The sequence below is a fragment of the Excalfactoria chinensis genome, chromosome 20 (genome assembly GCF_039878825.1).
Source record: "Excalfactoria chinensis isolate bCotChi1 chromosome 20, bCotChi1.hap2, whole genome shotgun sequence".
Classification (NCBI taxonomy): Eukaryota; Metazoa; Chordata; class Aves; order Galliformes; family Phasianidae; genus Excalfactoria; species Excalfactoria chinensis.
In genome coordinates, this window is record NC_092844.1 from 1600203 (window position 1) to 1625732 (window position 25530).

General features: G+C 42.0%; 3 protein-coding genes across 6 annotated transcripts in view; 2 read left to right on the forward strand and 1 right to left on the reverse strand.

Moving 5' to 3' along the window:
* The window catches only part of DHRS3 (dehydrogenase/reductase 3), a 148278-nt gene that overhangs the window by 26929 nt on the left and 95819 nt on the right, over nucleotides 1–25530 (reverse strand). For all 4 annotated transcript variants that reach the window (XM_072354633.1, XM_072354632.1, XM_072354631.1 and 1 more), the window contains exon 3: nucleotides 6904–6975. The gene's annotated coding sequence lies outside the window, so the exon portion shown is untranslated. The remainder of the gene's footprint in view (nucleotides 1–6903; nucleotides 6976–25530) is intronic.
* Nucleotides 3736–10897, forward strand: LOC140261330 (arylacetamide deacetylase-like 4). The gene is made up of 4 exons (XM_072354628.1): nucleotides 3736–3906; nucleotides 8278–8494; nucleotides 9276–9339; nucleotides 10126–10897. Exons 1-4 carry the CDS (start codon nucleotides 3736–3738, stop codon nucleotides 10895–10897), a joined length of 1224 nt encoding a protein of 407 aa, XP_072210729.1.
* Nucleotides 17845–24196, forward strand: LOC140261329 (arylacetamide deacetylase-like 4). Its single transcript, XM_072354627.1, has 4 exons — nucleotides 17845–18177; nucleotides 21603–21819; nucleotides 21974–22037; nucleotides 23104–24196. Exons 1-4 carry the CDS (start codon nucleotides 18025–18027, stop codon nucleotides 23882–23884), a joined length of 1215 nt encoding a protein of 404 aa, XP_072210728.1. The 5' UTR covers nucleotides 17845–18024; the 3' UTR covers nucleotides 23885–24196.

The window sequence follows — 25530 nt, forward strand, 5'->3', positions numbered from 1 at the left end:
AAAACGAAACCTGCAGTTCACATTTAGATAAGCTAATTTATAGGCAGGTTAGCAGCCTGCAGTAAATGAAACACAGCTTTCGGGTTGCAGCGAAGTGTGCTAGCACTCTCAATGGGAGTCATAGGAACATACTTCTCATTACTTCCCTGCTCCTGAAGGAATAAGCAGTGGTGAAAAAGCATCTTCTACCTGCACACTTCCATAAGGAAAGGTCCATTTTTGCAGAACGAACTTTTCTGACTCTATAAAGAGGCCCAGGGAAGCCTTAAATATGGAAATATCTTAAATATATAAAATCTGCATTACTGCGGCGTCCAGTAGTACTAGTTCTTTACATCCATGCAGGTTCTTAAGCATGGACAATCCATCACAGGCACAGATTAAACTAAGCCTCTTTGTAAAAATGAAACTCCTTGGCCAAGATGATCTGGTTTTTGTTATATGAAGTACTGCTGTCAGATTTGGATAAAGCAAGAGCTGTATTTTTGTGCTTCTTGATTTCATTTTTCCCTTGAGTTCACATTTTCCATTTGAAACATGTCCCAGTGGTCCTATGATTTCACACTGTCCTTCTATACGCTATTAAGTATTAAAAGGCTGATATTGTTGCATTTTAAGTGGAGTTTTGCCATGGACTAAGCTCATAGGGACCAGGTTTCTGTTCAGCTTCCAGCCTTGACAGAGAGCAGTCTGTATCCTGCCCTGTGTGAAAACCTACACTTGGAAATCTGCTTTCCCAGGGTCTCACAGCAGATCAGCATCATGAATAAAGCAAACCCTTTACTGAGTGAGCCTAAGTTCGAGATAGAAGAACCACAGACTCAATCATTATGGTTGGAAAAGACCTCTAGGATCAAGTCCAACTGTCCGCCCATCACCGCTATTGTCCACGAAACCATTCCCCTAATAGAGCCTAATCATTAAGGTTGGAAAAGACTTCTAAGATCATCCAGATGACATAGCCTTTCTAAATTCGATATGCATAAAAACAAGACGAAGAAGAACATTCAAAGTGCTTGTAGGTGTTATCAGGAATTCAGAGAAAGAAATGCAACTTCAAGGATGTTTTTGCACTGCCTGTCTTTTTTCTCACCTTGGTTTAATTAGAAGCCAAATCCATCTCGGACTATTAGCTGGTGTCCTCATATTGAAAGACAGAACAGGGAGAAATATCACATGTTGGCAGGAATCATAGAATTATCAAAGAACCATAGAATGGCTTAGGTTGGAGGGGACCCTAAAGATCATCTGGTTACAAACTCCTGCCATGGGCTGGTTGACCCCTACAAGAGGCTGCCCCGATGCCCAGGAATGGAGTGGCTGTGTAATGTTAAACTGATTAACTCATCTAATGTTTTGTTTTGTACATTCACCTCACCTTTACATCACTCAGAACTTGCCAGAGCCTCTCATTAATCCCTCAGTCCTGACAAAACCTCTAACACACAAGAACTGGTGAAGAATTAAGCCCTTAAGGCAATTAAAATCGGAGAAGGAGTTTATTGTTTCAAGAGTCTGAAGTGAAATCTGACTAAACCAATGTGATGTGGATTTGGACAAAAACTGAACAGTAGGTTTATTCTTGAAAAAAATTGCACTGGAAGCCTGTAAAGTAGCTGAGGGCTGAGTTTGTAGATGAAACCTTCCCCAAGTCCTTATAAACAATGCCTTCTTTAAACATTCTCATTAAAAGTGGTTAGAATTTCTTTCCAAAGCCAGTGGTTCACTAGAACATATGAGCAAGAAAATAATCATCAGTGGAAAACGTTTTTGATTGGAAGATGAGAACGGATCAGCTTTAGGAATATGGGGAAATAAGATCACATTACAAATCAGATGATGAGCAAATAAGATCTCTAGAGAGATACAGCTGGGCTGAGGCGAAAGGCACAGAGGGGTGACACTGTGTTCATTCAGGCATTCAGAATCATAGAATCATAGAATGGCTTGGGTTGGAAGCGACCCCAAGGATCATCACATTCTAACCCTGGTTCCACAGGCAGGGCCACCAACCTCCATATCTAATACCAGCCCAGGCTGCCCAGGGCCCCATCCAACCTGGCTTTGAACACCTCCAGGGATGGGGCATCCACAGCCCCTCTGGGCAGCTGTTCCAGCACCTCACCACTCTCTCTGTGATAAAATTCCCCCTGACATCTAATCTAAACTTTCCCTCCTTGAGCTTAACCCATTACACTTTTCAGAGAACCATAGAATGGCTTAGGTAGGAGGTAACCCTAAAGATCACCTACTTTCAACCTCCTGCCCCCAAAGCAACCAGTCCCAAAATCCATGAATAACTCTTTGTAGATGCCCACTGCTCCTCCAGTCCCTCTAATGGTTGGCTGCTGCTCTGAAAGTCAGAACTTAGACGCTATTAATATTAGGATGGATTAGTTAAATCCATTACATATTTCCTTCCAAAAATTAATTTTTGCTTTAGTTTATGGCTCTATTTGTCTGTTTAAATCATTATAGTTGACATATCTCCACAGGTCTGGATGGTTAAGTAGGTGGAGGGGCTAAGTTAAGTGTGCTGCACCTCACAGTGATGGAAGGGATCAATGAATCCTCAGCTTAGTCAAATAACATAGGTTAGTTTTGGAAGAATGCATACTGTGATCATGTTTCAGGCCCACTGAATTAAGCTGAGAATTCTGTTATGACTTTATTATATGGATTTCTTATGCTTAACACCTCTATTTTATTTTATTTTATTTTATTTTGAGGATTTTGAACTGCATAGTTCAAATAGCTGCGCTTGTTGAATTCCACCAAAGTTAAATCAGATCTATTCACATAAGAATGCAGTCTAGTCACTCTTATCAGCCGGTAGTTTCTATCTTATGACTCAATCTGTTTACCCTCAATCCACATAGCTAAAGATTTCTTCAGCCTACTGACTTATTCATATAAAGATTTCTCCCTCTTTCCTTTAAGTAGAGACATACATTGTATAAATGAGATTTCTTCTAGATAGGTATATCTCATCTTCTTCTTTCATAGGTATAAGAACAGCTAGAAATGACTCACTTTTTTAGTCAAGAATCCATACTCTGAGGGAATACCACCATAGAAGATACACATCTCTGTTCCCTACAGGCTTCCAAGGGCTCCTCTAGGGAACCCTAGTACTCCTAGAGCTTCCAGTACTCCTAGAGTGATCTCAGTGTGTTCTAGGATGTCCTGGAGCCTTTCCTGTGTGCCTAGAGCCCCCCCAGAATACTCTAGGGTGCCCTACAAGACTCCTGGAGCTGTCCAGCATGCTCTAGGATGGACTGGAGGTTAACCAGTATGCTCTAGAGGTCTCCAAGGGCACCCCAGTGCACTTAAGGGCACCCTGAAGTACTCCCAGAGCTTCTTGGTGAGCTCTACGGTGCCTCATAATGGCAGTGAGTGAACGAATGAACAAACAGGTTGTTCAGACCCATAGACCAGAATACAGATAAACAGGATGAAAACTAAATTCCATTCACAACTCGGGAATACACGGAGAAGTGACATATCTTGAGTGTACGTACTGCAGAAATTACTTTGGCCATGCTACACAAAGCTGTAATAGCTGGCATTGCCGGATGTTTGCACGTTGCCAGCATCCGGCGGCCTGATCTGTAGGTGGAGGGTGGAGGAATTTTGGTATGCAAATGACTTCTCTGTTGGGTCAATCTGAAGGATATAAATATTGACAGAATCGTATCAAACAGTTCACTACAAAATCGCCCTCAACAAAGAAAAATGGAACTATTTTATGCTTTGGCGTTAATAGCAGGAATTCTCCTTGCTTTTCTATTATCGGTTTTAATTGAAGCTTCTTATCATTCCTTCAAGACAAAAGCTCCGCCTGATGTTGACCAGCCATCAAAGTTCAGCTTCTTTAATTGGCTTTTCACTCTGATTGAAATTCTGGTGAGTTTATCATGCTCTGTGATATTGTGATTTTCAGGAAAGGGAAAATGTGAGTAGAACTACGGACATAGCATCTAAATATTGCAGCTGTGCATAATGGGAATCGTATGGTAACACATGTTTGGTATTTTAATACTGTCTATAAAAGGCAGCCTACATGAGGTGAGCTCTTTTAAATAGTGAGATTTGCATGTTTACACTGCAGTTCTAACTTGATTGCTTTTTATAATGAAATGATCGGTCCTGTGTGAAACGGAAGGGCTGCAGACTGATAAATGAACCTTCTGTATCCCAGGGCACTTTGATCTATTTGAGGTAATTTCAAATGAAGTAATTGTTGTACTCATGATTCTGTTCTTACTTCTGCAGGGACTAAACTACTGCGTCTTAATTAATTAGCATAGAATCATGTGGAGGTCATCTAGTCATAGAATCATAGAATCCTTAGAGTTGGAAGGGACCCTAAAAGCCATCTATTCCAATTCCCTGCACTAAGCAGAGACAGCCACAGCTCCATCAGTTGCTCAGAGCCCCTCCAGCATGATCTGGGGTGTCTGCAGGGATGGGGCATCACTGTCTCTCTGGGCAGCCTGTGCCAGTGCCTCACCACCTTCACTGTAAAAGACTTTTTACTTATATCTGACCTAAATCTCCCTTATTGTAGTTGGAAACCATTTCCTATCAACACAGATACTGCTGAAGAGTCTGTCCTCTCGTTTCTTACAGCCTGTTTAGATACCAGCAGGATGCTCCAAGCTTTCACCAGAGCTTTCTCTTCTCCAGGCTGCACAGGCTGTACTTGTAAACTAGACTCTGCTATATGCATTGCCAGCAGAGTAAACAACAGCTCTTGCCCAAGACATTTTCCAAGAATACAAGCCAAGATCAGCCTAAGCCTTATCACACATTTGTCAGATATCATTACGGCTGGACTTAATTTATGGTCAGACTTGGTGATCTTACACGTCTCTTCCAACCTAAAAGATTCTATGATTCTATATCAAATGGAAGCCTGTAGGAAAAACAGTGATTTCATTAGTGTTTGCATGGGGTTCATCTCAAGCAGCAGTGTTCTTTCATCCTCAGGTTATACGTAATGTACAGTAATCCTGAAAAGTCATTAGGGATGATACAATCAAAGACTCATATGGGTTGCTTAAACTTGTGCTTTCACCAAGCCAGGCCTCAGTCTCCAATGGCTTATGCCATGTGTACTGGTGTGAAAGAGCTGCTGTCCTTACACACTTCAGACTGCTCTTCATGTCAAGCTATATATAAACACAATACAATCAAATGACTGAATGTTATTAGGTCCTCTATGTTTCTGTATTTGGTTTGATGAAAGGATTCTTTCAGATGACTCTCTTTACTGAAGCTGCTTCTACAATCTGGTTTCAGCTGGGACAGAGCTGATTCTCTTCATAGTGTCTGGTATGATGCTATGCTTTGGCTCTATAAGAACGATGTTGATAGCACATTGATGTTTAGCTGTTTCTGAGCAGTGCCCAGAGTCAAGGATGTTTCAGTTTTTCAGCTTCTCATACTGTCCCACCAGTGAGGCAGCTGGGGATCCCACAGAGCTGGGAGGGAACAGAACCAGAGCAGCTGCCCCAAACTGGCCGAAGAGGTTTTCCATACCCTATGATATAGTGAGAAAAACCATAAAACTAAAGGGAGCTGACCTGGGGGCAGCAGTTGTCTGGGGACTGGCCAGGCATTGGTTAACGAGTGGTGAGGAACTGCTTTGTGCATCACCTGTCCCACTCCTGCTGTCCTTTGAAGGCCACTAACTCTGACCCATTTGGCAGGCGGTTGTACCAGTGTGTGAGTTGCATCACTATACAACAACTGAGTTATAACGTAAAGTTTAACTCTGCTCCACATTGGGAAAGAAACTGACTAATCTGTATGATGAAAGCTTATTCAAAGTTTACGCTGATATCCTCAGTTATTCTTCGAACCACCAATTTCAATGTATTTTATTATCTCATTTTCTAGAGAAAGGTGGGGGAAAAAGGCCTCAATTCACACCAGATAAGGTTTAGATCAGATATCAGGAAGAACTGAGTCACAGAATGGTTGAGCATTGGAATGGGCTGCCCAGGGAGGTGCTGGGGTCCCTGTCCCTGGAGGTACTTAGGAGCAGTGTGGATGTGGCACTAACACACACAGTTTAGTGACTGACCAGATATGGTTTCTTACAAAGCACAAGATGCTCTGTGCACTGTGCATGTGCAATGAGAATATCCTGCTAGTTCTGATGAATGTTGCTGTTGTTGTGCTAGTGGCATCTCCTTTTGTGCTCCCTGCAATGCATGTTGCAAGAAAGGCCTCTTTCTCATTGTAGCACAGCACAGACTTCTGCCCTTATATTGAACTTATTTGAGGCATCCCTTAGATGGACCAGCAGCTAAGCATCTATGGTCTAGAGCAGAAGTGTCACATATGATGCTCTAGCTGAACCTATGTGCTTTCTTGAAGAAATCAATGAAAATCTCAAAAAGAAAAGATGAGAGAAAGCCTACCAGCTCACAACATAGCTTCTGTGTTAACCCATCCCTACTGATCTGCATTCAGACTTTGTGTACTGTGATATAAAGCTCTGATCAATATTTTGGTTGGCAAAGCATAATGCTTCAAGGTAAGTAAGAGAGAGTGACTGTCAAATGGACCCTCCAAGTCCATGATGGACAAATAAAGTGCTTTTTTTGCCATTTCTTATGTGATTTCTTAATTAGTTTAAAAGTAGAAATCAGGTCACCGTATGACGTTCAACGTACAGAGGAATCTGTGCCAGAATTTAGGCATTGGAGCAAACAGTTTTTCAAATTATTGCATGCTGATCCGGGTTGTGTAATACATTCATCCACTGATACGATCATATGAATCCAGGAACAGCCATACCTCCTGTTTTCTGGGTGTCCTGTTACTGCTTCTGAAGTAGTTTGTAATTACTGATCAAGAAAGCATTTTTCAATGGAAAATGGAATAACATACCAAATTCCCCATTGTTCTGTAGGACAGTTCCTTTCCTTAAAACTGAAGATGTGTCTGTGATGCCAGGAGCTCCTAGGAGAAGGAAAGGAAAGAGGATATTTACACAGAATGTTCTGATACCAAGTTTATCACATATATTATTAATGCTTGTCATTTGAAGGCTCTACTAAAAAAACAGGGATGTTAGAAAGTTAAATAAACAGTGCAGCAATTGTGTTAACTTCACTCCAAAATCATCCCTTCAACAAAAAGCAAAGAAGTCAGAAACATCAAGTTACAAAAGCACAACCGGCCATTAGTTGATGAGGCATTGATCCACTATATACATGTGTATCTCTGTTGCTCAGAAGAGAACAACACAATTTGCAAACTGCTTGTTATGACTACCATCATTCCAGAAGAATGAATTGTATTAGTTTGTAATGGTAATTAAGTCATCATTTAATAGGAAAAGAAGTATTGTCCCTAGCAGGAAATGCATCACTTAGAAACCATGCTCAAAATAAAGGGGGATTCCAGTGTGATCCTCAGGCTATCTATCTCAATTATCAGTAATTGAATGGCTGTGGATAAGAAGATGTTTCTACACACTTAACAAACATACTTTGTCTTCAGAGTATCTGTTTTCCCTGCTGGATTTAAGAAACTGGCTGAAGAGCCATTTCCTGAATACCTGTGGGATCTTGATAAAGGTTTCACAGATGGAGAAGGAGATAAGGTTCAGAACCATTCTCCGCACTGTCTTTGAAGCAGCATTTCATTACAGATTACAAGCATCACTGATTTTCTTAAACCTCGTTGTCACTGACCCTGTGGCTGGAGGTGATCAAAGACCATTGAGTTACTGCCATGGTTGGGAGGTTTCTATCTCACCTTACCTTCAATCCTTCAGCTGAGGCATCTGAAGTGGACAGTCTCCCTTTATAATCAATGGTGATGAGCAGATATTTCCAGAGCAAAGCTTAATATATGTTAGAACTGTCCTCTAGAGATGCCTCTTTCTCCCCATGGACCAGAAAAGGAGGCTCAGGCCTCACGACACCTAAACTGCATACCTAAACAAATTGTTGATGCCATGTGTGATAAAACTAGATTACAGAAATAAGAAGGGATTTATATGGGACATTCAATGGAACAAGTATTGCAACATCCTTCTGAAAACAATGTTATCTCAAACCACAGGGATGTACGTTTTCACTTTAGCAACTGAAATCACAGAGTTTTTTTAATGAAAATCCTGTACAGTAGCCAACACCCAATGCAATTCTCCAAATACAACACAGAAAAAGGCCACTTGTGGCATCCTGTGGTCCCAACAGAGTGGAGAGGCTTGGATTTTCTATTCTAATGTCTTATTTTTCCTGTTATATCTAGGCAAATAAATTAGCAAGTTTGGGTATCTGTAAGAAGCACGTATTTATAAGGATGTTTTCTCATGGACTGATAGCACGGAAGGCTTCAGAGCTCCTCATAAAGGATCTGCACTTTGGTGAGGTGCCAGTGAGGATCTACCTCCCAAGATCACCATCTGCCAGCAAACGGAGGGGAGTCATCTTTTTCCATGGAGGATGTGGGATGTACGGAAGCATAAGTAAGCAACTGAAAGAGAAGAAGTGGTTTTTATCATTATTTTTTACGCTACTTATGATCATTAACTATATATTTTTAAGAGTTATTTTGAACCTAAGAAGTGATGGAAGCTTTACTTGGGCAACCGAGAGATGGAACTCAATGCCTGGTTTTACTTTTTCAGTTCTTTCATCTGCCCTTATTGAATATCTGAATTATTCTTTGTAGGATAGAGCCCTATTTATGGCATATATATCCCTTACAGCAAGTGGTGCTGCTAAATGAATGCATCAGTTTTGGTCTGAAAACATGACAGAAGTTATTAGCTCCTGCATTCCTCTATTGGATCCCTTCCCCAATGGCAGACACCACTTGGTCTTAAACGTGAGCCCCAGGTCCTTTAATTAGCTTGATGTTCTTCAGTTTAATTGATTAGAGAAAGCAGATAATTGCAAACATGTAATTAAAGAAGCTCCAAAAGACACAAACACATATTAAAAGCTGTTAGGATTCTGTAATTTAAGGTAGAATCTATTACTGAGCAAATGGCCATAAACCGAGCCTCTTAAATGTAGTAAATTCTGAACTAAAGTAGAAGAAAAACCCAGTGTATCTTTAAATACATTGTAAGAGCCATACTCCTGCCCACTGACTTACAGTGGAATGGTTTTATAGCTCTTTAATGAGACAGTTAAGAGGTCATCTCTGCACATCTCAGCTGAGGCCATACGTCACCAAGAAAGAAGGGAGGCTGTTGCCGCAAGTACTCAAAGACATTAATTCCGTTCATGTTTGTTCTTCAGGAAGCCATGAAAGAATATGCCAGCAAATAGCCATAAAGTCTGATTCTGTGGTGGTGTCTGTTGGGTAAGTTGAGCTTGAAGAAACTGAGCTCTAGGATAGTCTGTCCTTGCATAGACGTGTGCAAGCCAGTGTGTGCATGACAACAACGTACACCTGACTTGGGTTTATCAGCAACAAAAGCAGTTATTAGGGTGTTTAGATTATTAATCCATTGATTTAATTAAGTGGAATAAAAGGAAAGCAGAAGCAGTGCTCTTCAGCCAGCAGAGGAGGGTTAACAGAGAAAGCCTGCACTGTTGCCTCAGATTTATACATCTTCTCCTTATTCAACCAATATTCTCCAACAAACCCACAAGTGCAGAGAATAAAGAGCCGTGGCTATGGAGGTACATCTTGCTCTGATTCACTTTGACGTGACTTTCTTTCATCTAAGAAAGTACATTGTTGGTGAAGAACCAAACAAAAAGAGCCTTATGTTATCATCACTGCCCTGTAATCCTTTTGTCCCATTTAACAAAATAAATGATATAGTTGTCTGCAGGAAGCTATTTCATCACCACTGCACATTCACTGTGCGGTGTTTTATAACACAGTGTTATTAAATTACAGTTATTATATTAAAGTGTAATTATAAGATACAAAACCATACTCAATAACAAGATGCCGTTGATATGGTAATATAAAACATAACAGCGCCCTCAGGATCCAAACATCAGTAAATGTGTGGGTTTGTATAACGAGGGTAGTGGGGTTGCACTACATAAGCCTTTGTGCTCTTAAATTATGCCGGAATAAAGCAATTTACAGACACACACGCCTGAAGAAAGTGCTGTCCTTTATACCTTCCAGGTACCGCTTGTCTCCTGAGTACGGGTATCCAACCCAGAGCCTGGACTGTATCAGTGCCACCATCCACTTTCTGAAGACTGCAGAGAACCACGGCGTGGATCCCGATCGGATCATTGTATGTGGGGACAGTGCAGGGGGCACTTTTGCGACTGCAGCTTGCCAAGACCTACTGAACAGAACAGACATCCCAAAGATACGTGCCCAGCTCTTGATCTATCCATTCCTCCAAGCCATCAACCTCAACCTGCCGTCTCACCAGAAGAATGCTTCCTCTGGTTTGCTGACCCTGAAACGGTTGATCAATTTCATTCTGATGTACCTCAGGAAGGATTGCTCTTTGATGGAAGATATCTTGGCAGGTTCTCATGTTCCTGAGAGCATTAATTTGAAATATAGGAAATGGATACATCCAGATCTTATCCCGGAGAAATTTAAACAGCGCTACAAGCCACCATTACCCGCCTCATATATACCCCAGGTCCATGAGAAGATGAAAGAAACGTTTGAGATGAGGTTCTCACCACTCTTAGCAGAAGATGCTGTTGTTGGCCGCCTACCCGACACTTGTATTATCACCTGTGAGCACGATGTGCTCAGGGATGATGGGCTGTTGTACAAGAAGCGGCTGGAGGACAACAACGTCAAAGTGACCTGGTACCACATTGAAGATGGCTTCCACGGTGTGCTGTGCTTTCTGGGTTATGGTATTTTCTCTTTCCCCTCAGCGAGTAAAATAATGGATCACATTGTAAACTTTATAAAAGGCTGTTAAAATGTCTCCTTCAATACACTGAATTACTATGCAGAGTGAGTGCACTTCAGTTCATTGTTCAGTATTAATAAGTGATAACTTATGGTAGTGTAACCTGCTGACTTCTGGCTTTCAGTTGCTCCTACTTGGAAACACGATGTGGTTTCCATCTTCCTTTCTGCTTTTACCCATTAACTGGTATCCTCATTTTCCTTCTTTTTTCTTTTTTTTTTTTCTGTTTTAAGAACTTTTGTTCTTTTGTCAAAGAACAAACCCTCACCATTTATACAGCAAAAGGCACTTCAGAGACTGGAATTATACAAATAACCACAAATGCACGCACACGGATCACACGCACAAAAGCAGTATGAGAATACAGATAAAATGCTCCCTGGAAGCCTCTGGAAGGTAAAGATTTGTTCACAGTCCCTGAAGCGAGCAGTGATTGCCATTGATTCATAGGCATATGCAGCCCATGGGCTTGAACCTGGCTGTAAAATCTGAAGGGGGGAATGGAGTGTATTTGCAGATCTTAGCTTACAGCACAATGGGTGGCACAGAAGGGAGCAACAGAAGTCAAAGCTGTTGAAGCTTTCCATGTCAGTGCCTGAAAGTGGCAACATGGAAAGGTCTTTTGGCCATTCAGGGTCCCTTCCAACTCAAACAGTTCTACAGTTCGACGATTCCAAGTGGATCCTGGCAAACATCACTGGATGTCCTCTAAGCTATAATCTGTGAAGTTCCTTTCTGAGAGGCATTTGCTTGTATTCAGAGAAACAGACAGAGCACCTCTGTTAACTAATAATGCAGTTATTAGATGAGAACTTGAAGGTAAATACAGAAGCAACACTAAAACAGCAAGAATAGTTTCTGCTAATGTCCAAAACAACGGGAAAACAATAACCATGGAATCCTTTGAGTTGCAACATTAGAATAGATTTGTTATTTAGGACAGGTCCACATTATGAACACAGATGCCTGGCTGAGTGTCAGAGCATGTCAAAAGAGCTGGCAACGCAATGCCTAAGAACTGTAAAACATTTCATCATTCTTATGCAATCACGGATTAAAGTGTAGAAAGAAGGCAAGGCGTTATCTTGCTTCCCCACCAGCTGAACTGTGAGTAGGAAGAAAATGCAGGGTTAAGTTCTTCACGCTGTCACCACGTTAATTAAAAGTGGTGACACACTAGCACTTACAAACCTCTGGAGCAACCAGTAGTTACTTGTGAATTCTTGTTCTCTGTAAATTGAAATGGTGTTTCTTTGAGCTCCATGGACACAATGGGAGTTCGGTCCCATTCTTGTTGCTGGTGTTGGTAATTTACTCTTCAAGCAACAAAATTCTTCCAGAAGTAAACAATGTGATGAAGCTGACAAAGTTGTGCTGATCGAGGATTATACAGTATTTGTTTTGATAATAGGACTTGGTGTGAAATTGGCAATTCCTTTGGGTTTCTGACCTCACTATGAAGATTGGCCTACTACCTGATGTGCAGGTAGCATCAGTTGAGCCAGAAGTGCACCAGGATTTGCTAAGAAAGCTGTTAACCCATGGCAATGTCAGTTCTGCCACATCAGTATTGTTATCTGCACAAGAACACTCACGGTTAGCTTGGGGATTTCTCCATGAACTTCAGTCAAACCTGGGAGTCATTGGCTTATCTTCATTCAGGATCAATTTATTACATGCATGGCATCTTCACAACTGTCCTTTTATTGATTCTCAAAAGTTTCTGGAATGGAAGTCCCTCCTCCTGGCTGATGCAAGAGAGTTTGGTAACCAAAGTGACCTGAAGCCAAAGTTCAAAGGCCTCAAAAGCATTGCATGTGACACATTGCCCATCGGTGCCCGGCCTCTCTAAACAACTGGCTTTGCATATGAGCATTATGGGCACTCATTTCTGTCATCCTGCACACAGCACAGAAATAAGGAAACAAACATTTACACAAAGATTCAATAAACCAACAGAAGAACCTCCAAATACAACTTTTGGTGTATGTTTCTCAAATCACCCGAAACCCCCTTTTGATGGCTGAATCCACACAGGCCGTGGCCATCTCCTTTAAGGATTAACCACCTTACCCCATACTCCTAAGTAAACCTGACAATAGACTTTCCCAATCTGATTGCCTCACTTAAAACAATAACAATTTTCCTCCACAAAATCCAAGATTCTTATCATCACCACTGAACTCCTGCACATTTAAGACTTAAGACTTTTGTCTTAAGTTTTCCACTTGGCTTTTCTCCACAGTGCTGTGTGAGACCAAACGTGTCAAAGACGTGGATGGAGGGGAATGTTTTGTACTTCTTGGTAAGCAAACAGCACCAATAAAGCTTTTGAACAATGGTGTTGTCTAACAAGTGCAGCCTACAGCATTGGCTTGTAATGTTCTTAATCATCTTTGTTACCACACTACTTTGAAATGACCACATGACTGATAATGAACTTTTGCAATGTTTCTGTTTGTTTGTTTGTTTCAGGTTTGGGTTGTTGTCTTTTTTTCTTCCACGTTAAATATCACAACAGCATCTTTGTGGTTCTTGGACAAGCCTCATAAATATGCCAATATGAAATACTCTAAAACGTCTCCTCTGCTGCTTCCCCGCCTCCAGTGATTGCATTGAGCAAAGTCTCCTGTGAGCTGTCACAACCCTCTACCCAAACAATGGGCTCCCTGCTATACAGCCTCTTACCCCATGCCATGTTGGTGTTCAGCAGAGTCCTTTCCATTTTGAAATCCATTTAATCTGCTTGATTTCCAAAGCTTTCTGAACAGAGAGATGTACCTACAATTCTACCTTGTACATTACATGTTATGAGATGACCACCTCATCCAATGCAGTGTGCGTTATGCTTCAGGTCAGCTCAGCAGTCCATACATATTTTCATCATCTGGGCTGTCATCATTTGACCACTGTTCAATCTCTGCATTGATCCACTATTGGGATTTTTCCATGGTCTTTACCTGCAGGTCTCGATGTAATACAAATATTAACTATACTGCTATAATGTCTGCAGTATTAATCTGTATTGAGGGTTATAGCCATGGTGGTGCAGATGGGTAACCAGAGAACAGCAAGCACAGAAATAATGAGTTCCTTTTTCAGTAGTGACTCCAATATTTCCTAAAATCTAGAAAGCAGAACGATCTCATTGTCCCCAGGGAACTTCCTGTCCTCTAATTTGATTAATTATAGATCTGCTACGTGCCTTGCACTCTTAAGCTAGAATGCTCGTCCATACAAATACCTCATATGTTCACATGAATTCGTTCATATAAATGTTACATGATAATTTCATAGCTTTAGAAATTTAAATTCCTTTAAATATTTTTCTACTTCCTAGGGATCGACACAGCAAAATTGTGACTATCCTCTTTATTCAGACACTTTCTGACAGCACGCTCCTCTCACTGTCCACGTGTTTAAGAACTTAAATGCAAGCACAAAGTTGCAATGTGCCTACAGAATTATGCACACAAATGCCTTTGGAGGCATGGAGTCATGGCAAGGAGTCATGCATGCAAGGAAGTACTTGCATACAATACAATACAATACAATACAATACAATACAATACAATACAATACAATACAATACAATACAAGTAGGCACACACAGATCTTGTCAGCTCCTGGTATCCAAGCTTACAGCCAATGGCAGTAGATGCTGCTGAGAGTTTCACTCGTCTTATTCAGCTTTCCAGCACCAGATGGCTCTCATGCTCCACACACCTCAAGGAGCACCTTTCCCAGCACTTGGGCTGAGGCATCCACTCCTGTCTGGTGTGTCATGGAATCAGAGAATCATTAAGGCTGGAAAGACCACTAAGGTCATCACGTCCGACCACCTACCCCTGCCTGTGACTGCTCTGGACCCTCAGTGCAACATCTATCCTTCTGCACCTCCTCAGGCAGTGACTCCACCACCTTCCTTGGCCAGCAACAAAGACCACGAAGATCACCAAATCCAACCATTAACCCACCCCACCATGTGCTCTCACCACGTCCCCACGGTTTACATGGTGCAAAGCACCCCAGCTGCGGTGCTGCTTTTCTCTTCATCTGTTTTTTTCTCCATGGATTTTATCAGTGCTTGTCAGTGCCTCAAGTGTTAACTATTGCCCTGCTTACCTCTGTGTACCCAAGAAAAAACATTTCCCAATGTCCCTATTTACCCAACCGGTTTGTCTCTTTTCCTGCTGCTCTCCAGACTTCAGTGCAGAGCTTTCAGGTGGATGCTCTAACAGTGACGTCGGGCTGCTGTGATGTCCAGACCCAGTTAACATGTCCAAAAGAGTCCAAGACTCACAGTAAAGTGACTTCCATAAGGACAGGCACCAAAGAGGTTTGAAACCAGCTGAACAGTGATGGTAAGAACCTTAGAACAATGGTTCTGTCACAGGTGTTGCCAGAGGGGCCACATCTGATAGGCATGGTTAGGCCACGCCTGTCATTGGGACCAACGCAACTCCAACAAAGCTGATTAATTGCTTTCACTATTAAAAACTAAACAAGGGAGCTGCAACCAAGTTTTGTGTAATGCTCTTTCCTAATGCTCTTGTCCAAGCTGTGAGAAAGACAATCTGCACACCAGGCTTGACAAGTTTGAATTTCCTGCTTTCATTTCCCAAGAGTGTCCCAATCTCCAGGCTACTAAGACGTGCCTTTCACCAGCAGCCTTTATCAAGCTGGGTGACACAGCTGCCATAAGAAAGGAGAAACAAACAGGAACCGAACCAACCCTCTGGCAAAGGGAGAGATTGGGAATGGGATGTTGGGAAATTAAGTTGAAGAGGAGTTATTGGATAACGTGAACAGTTTGGGGAGATGAAGCAGAATGTGGAATAAACTTCTTAGTGAGTCCTCAGGCTTAAGTTCCTTCTTGTTTATTCTAACCAACTAACAACAGGTTCTGAAGTCAGGAATTAAATGTGAGTGGTTATTTCCTCCTATGCAGGTCACAGACCATGCATTCTGAAGCTTTTGGGTGCTCTGAGTAAAACTGACCTTGAGATGTATCTTAGCATGAAACCTGTCTCTTGTACTTTCTCTTTTGGAAGGAGAAACTTTATGCATTTGTTTCATCCATACCATGACATTGCAGAGGGAGAATCTGTTACATTCACAGTTTGGTGTAGAGGCACTGTTCCCAAATGATACCATAGGAGCTGAAAGGACTTTGTTTTACTGACCTTTGGGGGGTAAAACCTTGGCAGTAATGATTGGTGTTGCAGGGAATACAAGCATGCTTAAGAGGAAGGCACATACAGAATGCAATATTCTGCTGGTGTCCAAGACTTGCTGCTAGTCCTGAAGCCATCAGATCCAGGTGTTGTTCTCACCACCTGCAGTTACATTTATACCTGGAAAGACATCTGTGAGCAACATATTCATGACACAGAGTGCAGAACCCTGAGGCTCAACCAAGAGGCTGCTGAAAAAGGCACTGAACAACCAAGCGTAGCAATGGGTTCAGGCATTCATCTGCTGGAGATAAGATACGCAGGAGGAACAAACCCCTGATGCTTCAGACTGCAGCTGCTCCTAGTTCTGCTGGACTCAAAGATGTCAGTGTGTACCACTGTACAATATCAGCCAGTCAATCAAGTCCCATCCCAAAGAGCAACTCAGCTTTGAGGTGGAGGTGAGGAGCCCAGGCAGCCACAAAGAAGGGAGCTACTGTGAATGGGTTTGTTGCACAGTTCATAGACTCTAATGCTGAATTACTCTCATATTCATCCCTGCAAAAAGCACGTAGGCTAATCCTCATTTAAAACTCCTGTAAGATTTAATTCAGAGCTTTGGTTGACTCTGGGATACAGGACACTCTGTTTGGCCTTTGTGAATGACAGGCATTAGGAAATACAGTAAGATTATGCTGATCTGAAAATTGAGAGTTCCTCACAATGCTCCTAACTGCCTAGAAATGACTCGCACGCTATTAGCCATTGCCTTGCACTTCCAGAAATTAATCTTCTAAGTACTACATATCATGTGCAGTTACATACAAAGTGCTGGCTGAGCTCTGCAGCATGAGAGCAATGCCTTGGGTTGGATTGGGCAGGGTTTGGGAAACAGGAAACTGAATGAAAGGTGGTAGTGGGGGTAGCTGGGCAGTTGGATGATCTCAGAGGTCGTTTCCAACTGGATGATTCTATCATTCTCTATATCTCCTCACACAAAACTGTCATACAACATTTGTTGTCATTCACCACAGCACGGTCCAAATCCAGTGTTAACAAAAATCAGCCCAACGCTGTTGGCTTCAGCATAGCAGATCTGCAGCTGATGATGCTCTTACCACCCCAGTGTCCTTCAGAACTGATGCTGTCAGACATTCACAGAGTTAAACATTACCAATGGAATCACCTCTGCTTTTTAACAGCTCTGATTCGGTTTTTTCTTACATCCTGTGCATCAGCTGCTCCATTATTATTATTATTTTAGCAATAATGTGAGTCTATTTGAATGCTCTCAAAAAGAAATCATAGCAGTCCTATATAAAAACCAACATTAAATACTATCCTTGCTTTAAAAAGACACCATTCTAAGCTGAAAGATCAGGAATAAGGCAAATACATTCTCGATAGAGGTCTATGTGTATATAAGAAAACATTCATGAGACCAGCACTAAATAAAAGGTGAGGAGGAATGTTTGCAGTGCTGAAACCTGGATTTCACCAGGGGTCTGAGGAAGGAGGATGTGGGGGCACAATAGATCAAGAAATCAAACAGCTCTGAAGGCGATTACTAAGAAATCCTGTTCCACATGAACTCAGAAGCAAGACAGGCTTGACTGTATTCAAGCAATAGAGGGAGACATAATAAGTTTTTATCTCCTTGTAACACTGATGATATGTCAGGCACATATGGTAATGGGCAAAGAACCAAAGCATGTTAGCTGTAAATATGAAAAACTGCTTATGCAAGCCTCCCTCGTGACTAATTGTTGCTGTCTATCTAATTGTATGGTTTGATTGCCACATGTTTTCACCTTCCTATTGGGATTTTTAAAAGCTGGATGATGGGATACCGAAGGGAATTGCCAAACCTGTGCCTTTACCTTCAGAAATACTGCAAAAGTCAGAGGGGGAAGGAGGGCACTGCTGCTCCTTCCATTTGACTCCTAACAGAGCAGCAAGATGGCACTTCTCTTCACCGTTTTTCTTGTTTGGGCTCTACTTGTGGCAATGGTTTTCTACTATGAACACTCCACGGCAAAAATCCCACCTGGATTTAGCGAGCGCAAGAAGCTTTATGTTTTTCATTACATCATGAACTTTGCTTTAGGACTGGTAAGTACACTTGGCTTAAAGCTGCATTTTTAATTTGATTTCTGATAGAAGGATAAAGGGATGAATGAAATGCTTTAGAATCAGCATATATCAAGTACAGAGCTGGACTTAACTTGGTGATGGGAGCAGCACTGTGGATCCCTGTGGCTCAGCCCCACTGCTAAAGGAAGCAACACAGAAAAATAAAATTCTATAGACAGCATGATACCTCATTTCTCCTGGTGGCTTAAGTTTTAGCTTTTAAATCATGCTGCCTCAAGCAGTGCTGAAGCTGCTGCATGTTATATGTTAAACTTTTGCTCTGCATAGCACAGCACTTAAAGAACACGCAGCTGAGTGATGCACTGAGCTCAGCTCTCTCCTACAAATGCACGACTGCTTCTGAGCCATCTGAAAGGCAGCTGCTACATTCATCATCTTTCTCTTTCACATTGTCTGCGTGATTTCCTATTCTGAGTTGAAAAAGCACTTCTGAGATGGCTAAATCAAGCTTCTTTTAGCCTTATAAATGATGAAAGCATCCACTTTCTTCAGGCTGAGCAGGGCATTTCACTGAAATTCCATGTTCTGCTGTTATTATCTTGTTCTCCTTTCTCCCTGCTGCACTGCTTATTAAGTCTGAAGTCAGCCAGTAAGTTCCTTAGAATGTGACTCAGTGTCCTGAGGAGTGCCTCACCCAGGTCTGAACGCTGCTACGATACAAAGCAGTGCAATAAAACAGGACAGGGATTGAAGCTGCAGGAAGTTTTCTTACACCTACTGTACTACATGTGGAACTCCACCTTTCCAAAGCGCTGTGCGCACTCTCTTTTTCCATCTAAGTTTGATCTGTGTGCAGTTTGTATGCAAGAGGCCAAGCTGCAGAATTTAGTAGCTCCCTGGTAACTAATGCAGTTCTCAGCTTCTGATCTTATCATTTCGTATCCTAGGCTGCTGGCCAGTGAGAGGCCAAGGAAAAGCACTGTGCCACATCAGGAGCAGAGAGACAATTAATGTGGAGTCAAACAAAAGTATGAATACAATAAAATTTGAGTCACAAAGTCATAGAATCATTAAGGTTGGGAAGACCTCTAAGGTCACCAAGTCCAACCAACAGCACATCCCCATCACTGACCATGTCACTCAATGTGACATCTACCCAAGAGAAGCTCCAGTTGCTGCTGTCCAAAGTACCCATGTCCTCTCCATGGATGGCAACCCATCAGGCCAAAACTGAAGGGAAAATGATAATTTGCTATGGTAGATCAAGGCAAAAAGTGCTTGTGAAGTCACTGGAGACAAAACAGTTTGATGCAACTCTGCATAAGCTAATACGTTTTATGAACGACTACCTGTATTCACCAATGAGGGTATGCTTCAATTAGGAATGTCTTAATCAAATTTCTTCATTGAAAAATCCACCCATTCTTTATTTCTCGGTATTGGTTTAGAATTTGGTCTATAAGAAGAAAAACTGTCAGGATTTAGATGTAGCCAGAGGACACAGGACTAACTCTGCCTGGGAAATCGAATTGCCAACAATGGGATGCCAACATGGAGGGGCTGATTACATTACACTACCTACTGTGTTAATAGTTCTCTAAGTTCTTGGAACCAATTTCTTCTAGTAATGACTGAGGCAGAAGTGCTGGCACAGCGTGCAACACACATAACTCCTGTCTGTGTATCTGCGTGAGAAGAAAGGGCTCTAACACTGCAGTCAGCACAGCAGTCACCTCCCTCCCCCAGGCAGCAGTGCCTGCATGCTGCTGCAGGTCTGCTCCTCCGCCCAAGCATGTGTCTGCACTCCCAGCTCTCATCAGCTTGGGTTCCTCTCTGCCTTTCACACTGCTTTCCTCTTGGAGCACAGCACTGCACTGTGAATGGCTGCTGATGGGCGCACACAGAATGCACTGATGGCAGGAGCAGAGCTGAAAAATGGCCTTGAAACAGACAAAGCAAAAATGCTAATGCTGCTGATTCTTATAGAGCTTCTATTTGCTGCGCAACTTAAAACAACTCCACCAGATACAAATTTTGTCTGCATTTTACCAGAAATAGCGATGAAGATTACATGTCCTGATCCCAATACCTGATGTTCTTCATAATGGAATGCAGACACCCAAAGTCAGGCTGGAGGGGCTCTGAGCACTGATGGAGCTGTGGGTGTCCCTGCTCAGTGCAGGGGTTGGGCCCGATGGCCTTTAGGATTCCCTCCAGCTCAAACCATTCCCTGATACGACATATGTGATAACTGCACTTTGTCGCAATAATCCACAGCAGATACTCAGAGCTAACAGGAGGTGAATGAGAGCAATATAAACAAATGCCAATCTGTATGAAAGCTGATCGAAGTATCACATGTTTAACAGTTGTCTTTCAGACTGCCAGCATTAAGCACAGCAGCTGAAATGGGCTCCTCTATTTTATTTCTTGCATTTCCAAGACAAAAGTGATCTCTATAACATACAAACAATGTAGTTAATTACAGGTGTAGCCCTTACTGTTTCAAAAGCACTAGTGTGAGGAAAACGAATACCAGAGGGGAGTGAAGGATTAAAGAAACAATTACTTTCCCATGGATGTCATGCAGGAGATCAGTAGAAGTAACCAAAAGGAGAATAAAATCAGACCACTAAATGATCCTTCTTGCACATGGGATCAGCTCCTCCAATGGCATAAAATGAGACACCTACACCAACCTTCACAGGACCACGTTACTGAACTACTGAGGTCTTTAAACATGAGGTGAAAGATGCATGAATCTCACAATGGGATCCAAAGGCACAATCTGTATACAGAATTCTCTTTGAAATACATATGCAGGAATAATTGCAACACAACAAACCACCCAGTCCAACTGTGTTTAGGTATGAAGCACTGTTACGTGAAGGTGGAGTCAAGGCTCAGAAGTACCCTTCTTCAGGAGCTGTCTGTGGAAGATGCTGTGGAAAAATGTTCTTCTAAGGGCTGCTTCAAGGCCTAACAAGTGGAAGTATTGGATAGTGATAGGACAAGGGGGAATGGTTTTAAACTGAGACGGGCAGGTTTAGGTTGGATATCAGGAGGAAGTTTTCCACCCAGAGGGTGGTGACGCATTGGAACAGGTTGCCCAAGGAAGCTGTGGGTGCCCCATCCCTGCAGGCATTCAAGGCCAGGCTGGATGTGGCTCTGGGCAGCCTGGGCTGCTGGTTGGTGACCCTGCAAGTAGCAGGGGGGTGGAACAGGATGAGCACTGTGGGCCTTTCAACCCAGGCTGTTCTGTGATTCTATGATTCCATGAAGTATTTGACACTTCTATCTCCTATTAACAGCTTGAGATTTATTCCATTAATGGAGACTAAGCCAAGATTTCACCACTGCAGAATGAGCTAATCTGTAAAAGATCACTCTGTTACCCAACACTTCTAACATTTACACTAATTTGTGGTTTCCTTTATTAACAGGCAATGTTACTGGACAAACTTGGTATCATGTCAGAGGTCAGTTTCCTCAGAGCTGTAATGGATGGAATACCACCACTAAGAGATAAACACCTTATTATCAAGGACTTAATCTTTGAAAAGGTTCGAGTAAGATTGTACCAGCCAAAAACATCGACCACTGGCCAAAGGAGAGGAGTCCTTTACTTGCATGGCGGGGTTGGACGGTTTGGAAGCATTCGTAAGTCACGTATATACTGTAACTTACTGTTGCTTACCAGGAAAAAATACAAAACAGAGACAAAGTCTGCAGAATATTTCCTTCTGACTTACCTTCAAAGCAATTTACAATCCCATTGAAATACCTTTTTATTATTATTCTTTTCTTTATACAGGGGCCTATGAGAGAACATGCCGCTATCTTGCTAGGAAAACCAATTCACTGGTTGTGTCTGTTGGGTAAGTAGGGTTAATCCATGCACACAGCCTTCCCGTCTCCTCCTGGGTTCCTAATTCTTTAATGCATTAGTTCCTGCAAGCCATGCTCCCTGCAAACCACACCGAGCACTCGTATTTAACGACCACGCGTGTTTCACGAGCACTAATGACTCTTAGGAAGAATTAGTTCACTAATCCCCACTTGTTAATTTCAAAATAAAATCCATCAGAATAATTTGTAGCTACTATTGAATGAGGATGGTTTTATTTATTTCCTAAAGCCAAACACATAACTTGAAACCAACGCTGTGTTAGAAGTGTAGCTACCTCTGTTGAAAGTGCAGCTGCCCAGACTCATCTAAAACATAGGTGACAAAAGAGACATTTTCCAAAGGGAGGATAATGCACTGAACCCCTTCCAACATTAAAAACAGTAAGTAAAGATTGCTCTGAAAGCAATGTCTCCTACTTATTTCCGTGGAAACCACAAGAGATACGAAGAGCGCAGTAACACAACTTGATAGAGCAAATTCTCAGCTACCAGAGCACTATTTTTCAACACGGCCATCACCTTAAGCGATGCATTCATCACCAGTGAACAAGAGCCTGTGTGCTCATCAAAATCTGCACCCGTGGAGACAACCGCTGTCACTGCCCCCCTGCTCACATCTGCTGTTCCATTTCCATAAATGTCAATGAATGTCAATGGAATGCCATTTTTCTGCACAGAGGAATTAAATACCACCCCTTTGCTCCATGTGCACTTCCATGTCAGACGCCATTCTGTCAGATTGCCCCTCTGCTGCTACACAGCAACAAAGTGTAACAGGATATTGGTGGAAGGTTCAACCTCTATTGCCTCCCCACCAACATCTGCATCTGATGTCATCATAAAATAGGAGGCATTCCTTTTGGAGCAGCCCTCATACACCGTAATCAATAATAATTACAATTTCTGTTGCTGTAATTATAGTCTCAGTATATTTTCCCATCCTCACAATGAAATATATGAATGCATGAATGAAAAGACAGCAAGGGGTCCGTTCAGTTGACATGACCATGTTGAAACCCTTCTGTTCCTCTGTAGGTATCGCCTCGCTCCTGAGTACCCATATCCAACCCAATTCCACGACTGCCTCACTGCCACCATACACTTTATGAAGACAGCACAAGATTACGGAGTAGACCCTGCCCGCATTATTATCTGTGGGGATAGCAGTGGAGGTACACTCACTGCTGCTGTCGCCCAAGCACTGGTGAACAGAAAAGATGTCCCAAAGCTGAGAGCACAAATCTTAATATATCCTTTTCTCCAGGCTGCGGACTTTAATTTGCCTTCTTATCAGCAGAACGCCAGAATTCCCATTTTGATAAGGGAACGAACCCTCATTCTTGGTTTGAAGTATCTCAATAAAGACTTGTCTGCTGTAAATACGCTACTTGAGGGTTCCCATATTTCAGAAAAGGGAAGACAGAAGTACCAGAAATGGCTGAGTGCTGATAACATCCCTCATGAGTTTAAAACAAGAGGCTACACACCTCCAGGACCACCATCACCATACTCAGAAGAACTCTACGAGCTGGCCAAGCCTTTTCTTGAACCTTTATTTTCACCACTGCTGTGTGAAGACAGTGTCATTGCCCAGCTTCCTGAGACTTTCATTCTGACCTGTGAATACGATGTGCTTAGAGACGACGGACTGCTGTACAAGAAGCGATTAGAGGATCATGGTATAAAAGTGACCTTGTGCCACCTGGAAGAGGGGTTCCATGGGACAGTATTCTTAGCTTCTCTTGGTAAGGTGGCAAGCTTCCAGTCTGGAATTAAAGGCCTGGAAAAGATAACAAAATTTCTAAGATTGATGTAAACCTCCATTATTTGCTTTCCCTTTCCTGATTCCTATCTCTCCCTACTTGCAAAGACTTTTTATAAGACATCCTCAGTTTTCCTTCTCTTAAAACATCTTCTGAAATTTCTGCATTGGCTCTGCCTGTTTTTTACCAATGAAACTGATTTTGTGACAGTTTTCTCTTCATTTTTACTGATGATTGAAGGAAGACAGCATCACCTGATTTTGCCTACCACCACTTCAAAGTTTTCACCTCTCCTTATAAGAGATCCGGTACCCATGACTAATATTTCACAGTGCAGTTTGGCTTAATAAAGTTCTGGTAATACTAATATATAAATTGAGGGAAGTAACGGAGGATGAATCTACAAATTAAATGCACAAGAAGATGGTCAATGACATATCTGATGAAAGATGAGTTTGAGACAAGCTAAATATCAGGCAGTGCTTCCACGCTGTGTAGGTGATGGAGCACCAGTACAGGCACCAGAGAGGCTGTGGGGTCTCCTCCTTGGAGATCTAAACCCACCTCCACCCCTAAACAGTCAGGGACTCTGGTATCCTTTGAAGTGGAAAGGCAGGAGGTCTAGAAATGATAAGGCCTGAAACTATAGATGCTGCAAAATAAAATATGGATTAATGCAACATCTATTTAAAAATGCATGTGCACTTCTTTATATAGGTACAGGAAAATGTGAATGCAGATTAACATTAGTCACTGCACTGTCTGAAGCAGAAAGCACTTCCCCACATTAGGATGAGGAGCAGCGCCATAGAAAGGAGAATGAGGGAGAAGGAAAAATAAAAATACCAAAAAAATTAGTCAAAGTCCACATTGCTTTACAACAACTGGAGAATAGGGATGAAGTGGAACAAAACAAAATAGAAGACTATAGTAAAGGTGTCAAGAGAAGAAATGTCACCATTTAATACACGCTGGGCAAGTCATGGTTCTAAAGTAGGGTTTTCCTTCTCACTTGGCACATAAGTATATTCTTCAGTAAGCTTTAAAGGTATGATGTGAAACTTTATATTGAACCATCACAAATGATTCTTGTACAATAGCAACAAAGCTACTTCTCAACATGAATTCGTCCTAAGCTTCATTGATGTACGAAAGCAGAGAAATCCTCAGACTGAGTGCATTTGGGAAATGCCTCTTTTGCACTCTGTTGTTTAAGAAATTAGGTGGAATTTCATAAATATTTGTGATTTACTTCATTAAATGTCCTGATTTCGAAAGAGAAACATCCTGCTGAAAGCACAGAGTCATAGAACTGCCAAGGTTGGAAAAGACCTCCAAGATCATCCAGTCCAACTGCCCTATAGGTATTTCCTGTAGGTATACCTACAACCAGTATTTCCCCACTAAACCACATCCTTCAGTACAACTAAATGCTTCTTGAACACCTCCCAGCACGGTGACTCCACCACCTCCCTGGGCAGCCCATCCCAGTGCTGTTAAACTTAAATCCCAGCTGTCAGTAAAATCAGTTAGTTAGAATGCTACAAGTACATGAAGATACGGGGAGAGTGAGTTTACTGTCCACTATTAGAAATGATAAGCTCTGGGAGCTTAAAAATCCCCTAGCAAACAGGACAAGCAAGTTTCCAATCAGAGTATACTTGCTCAGTTTTTAGATACAGGTTTATTCCTTGATGCC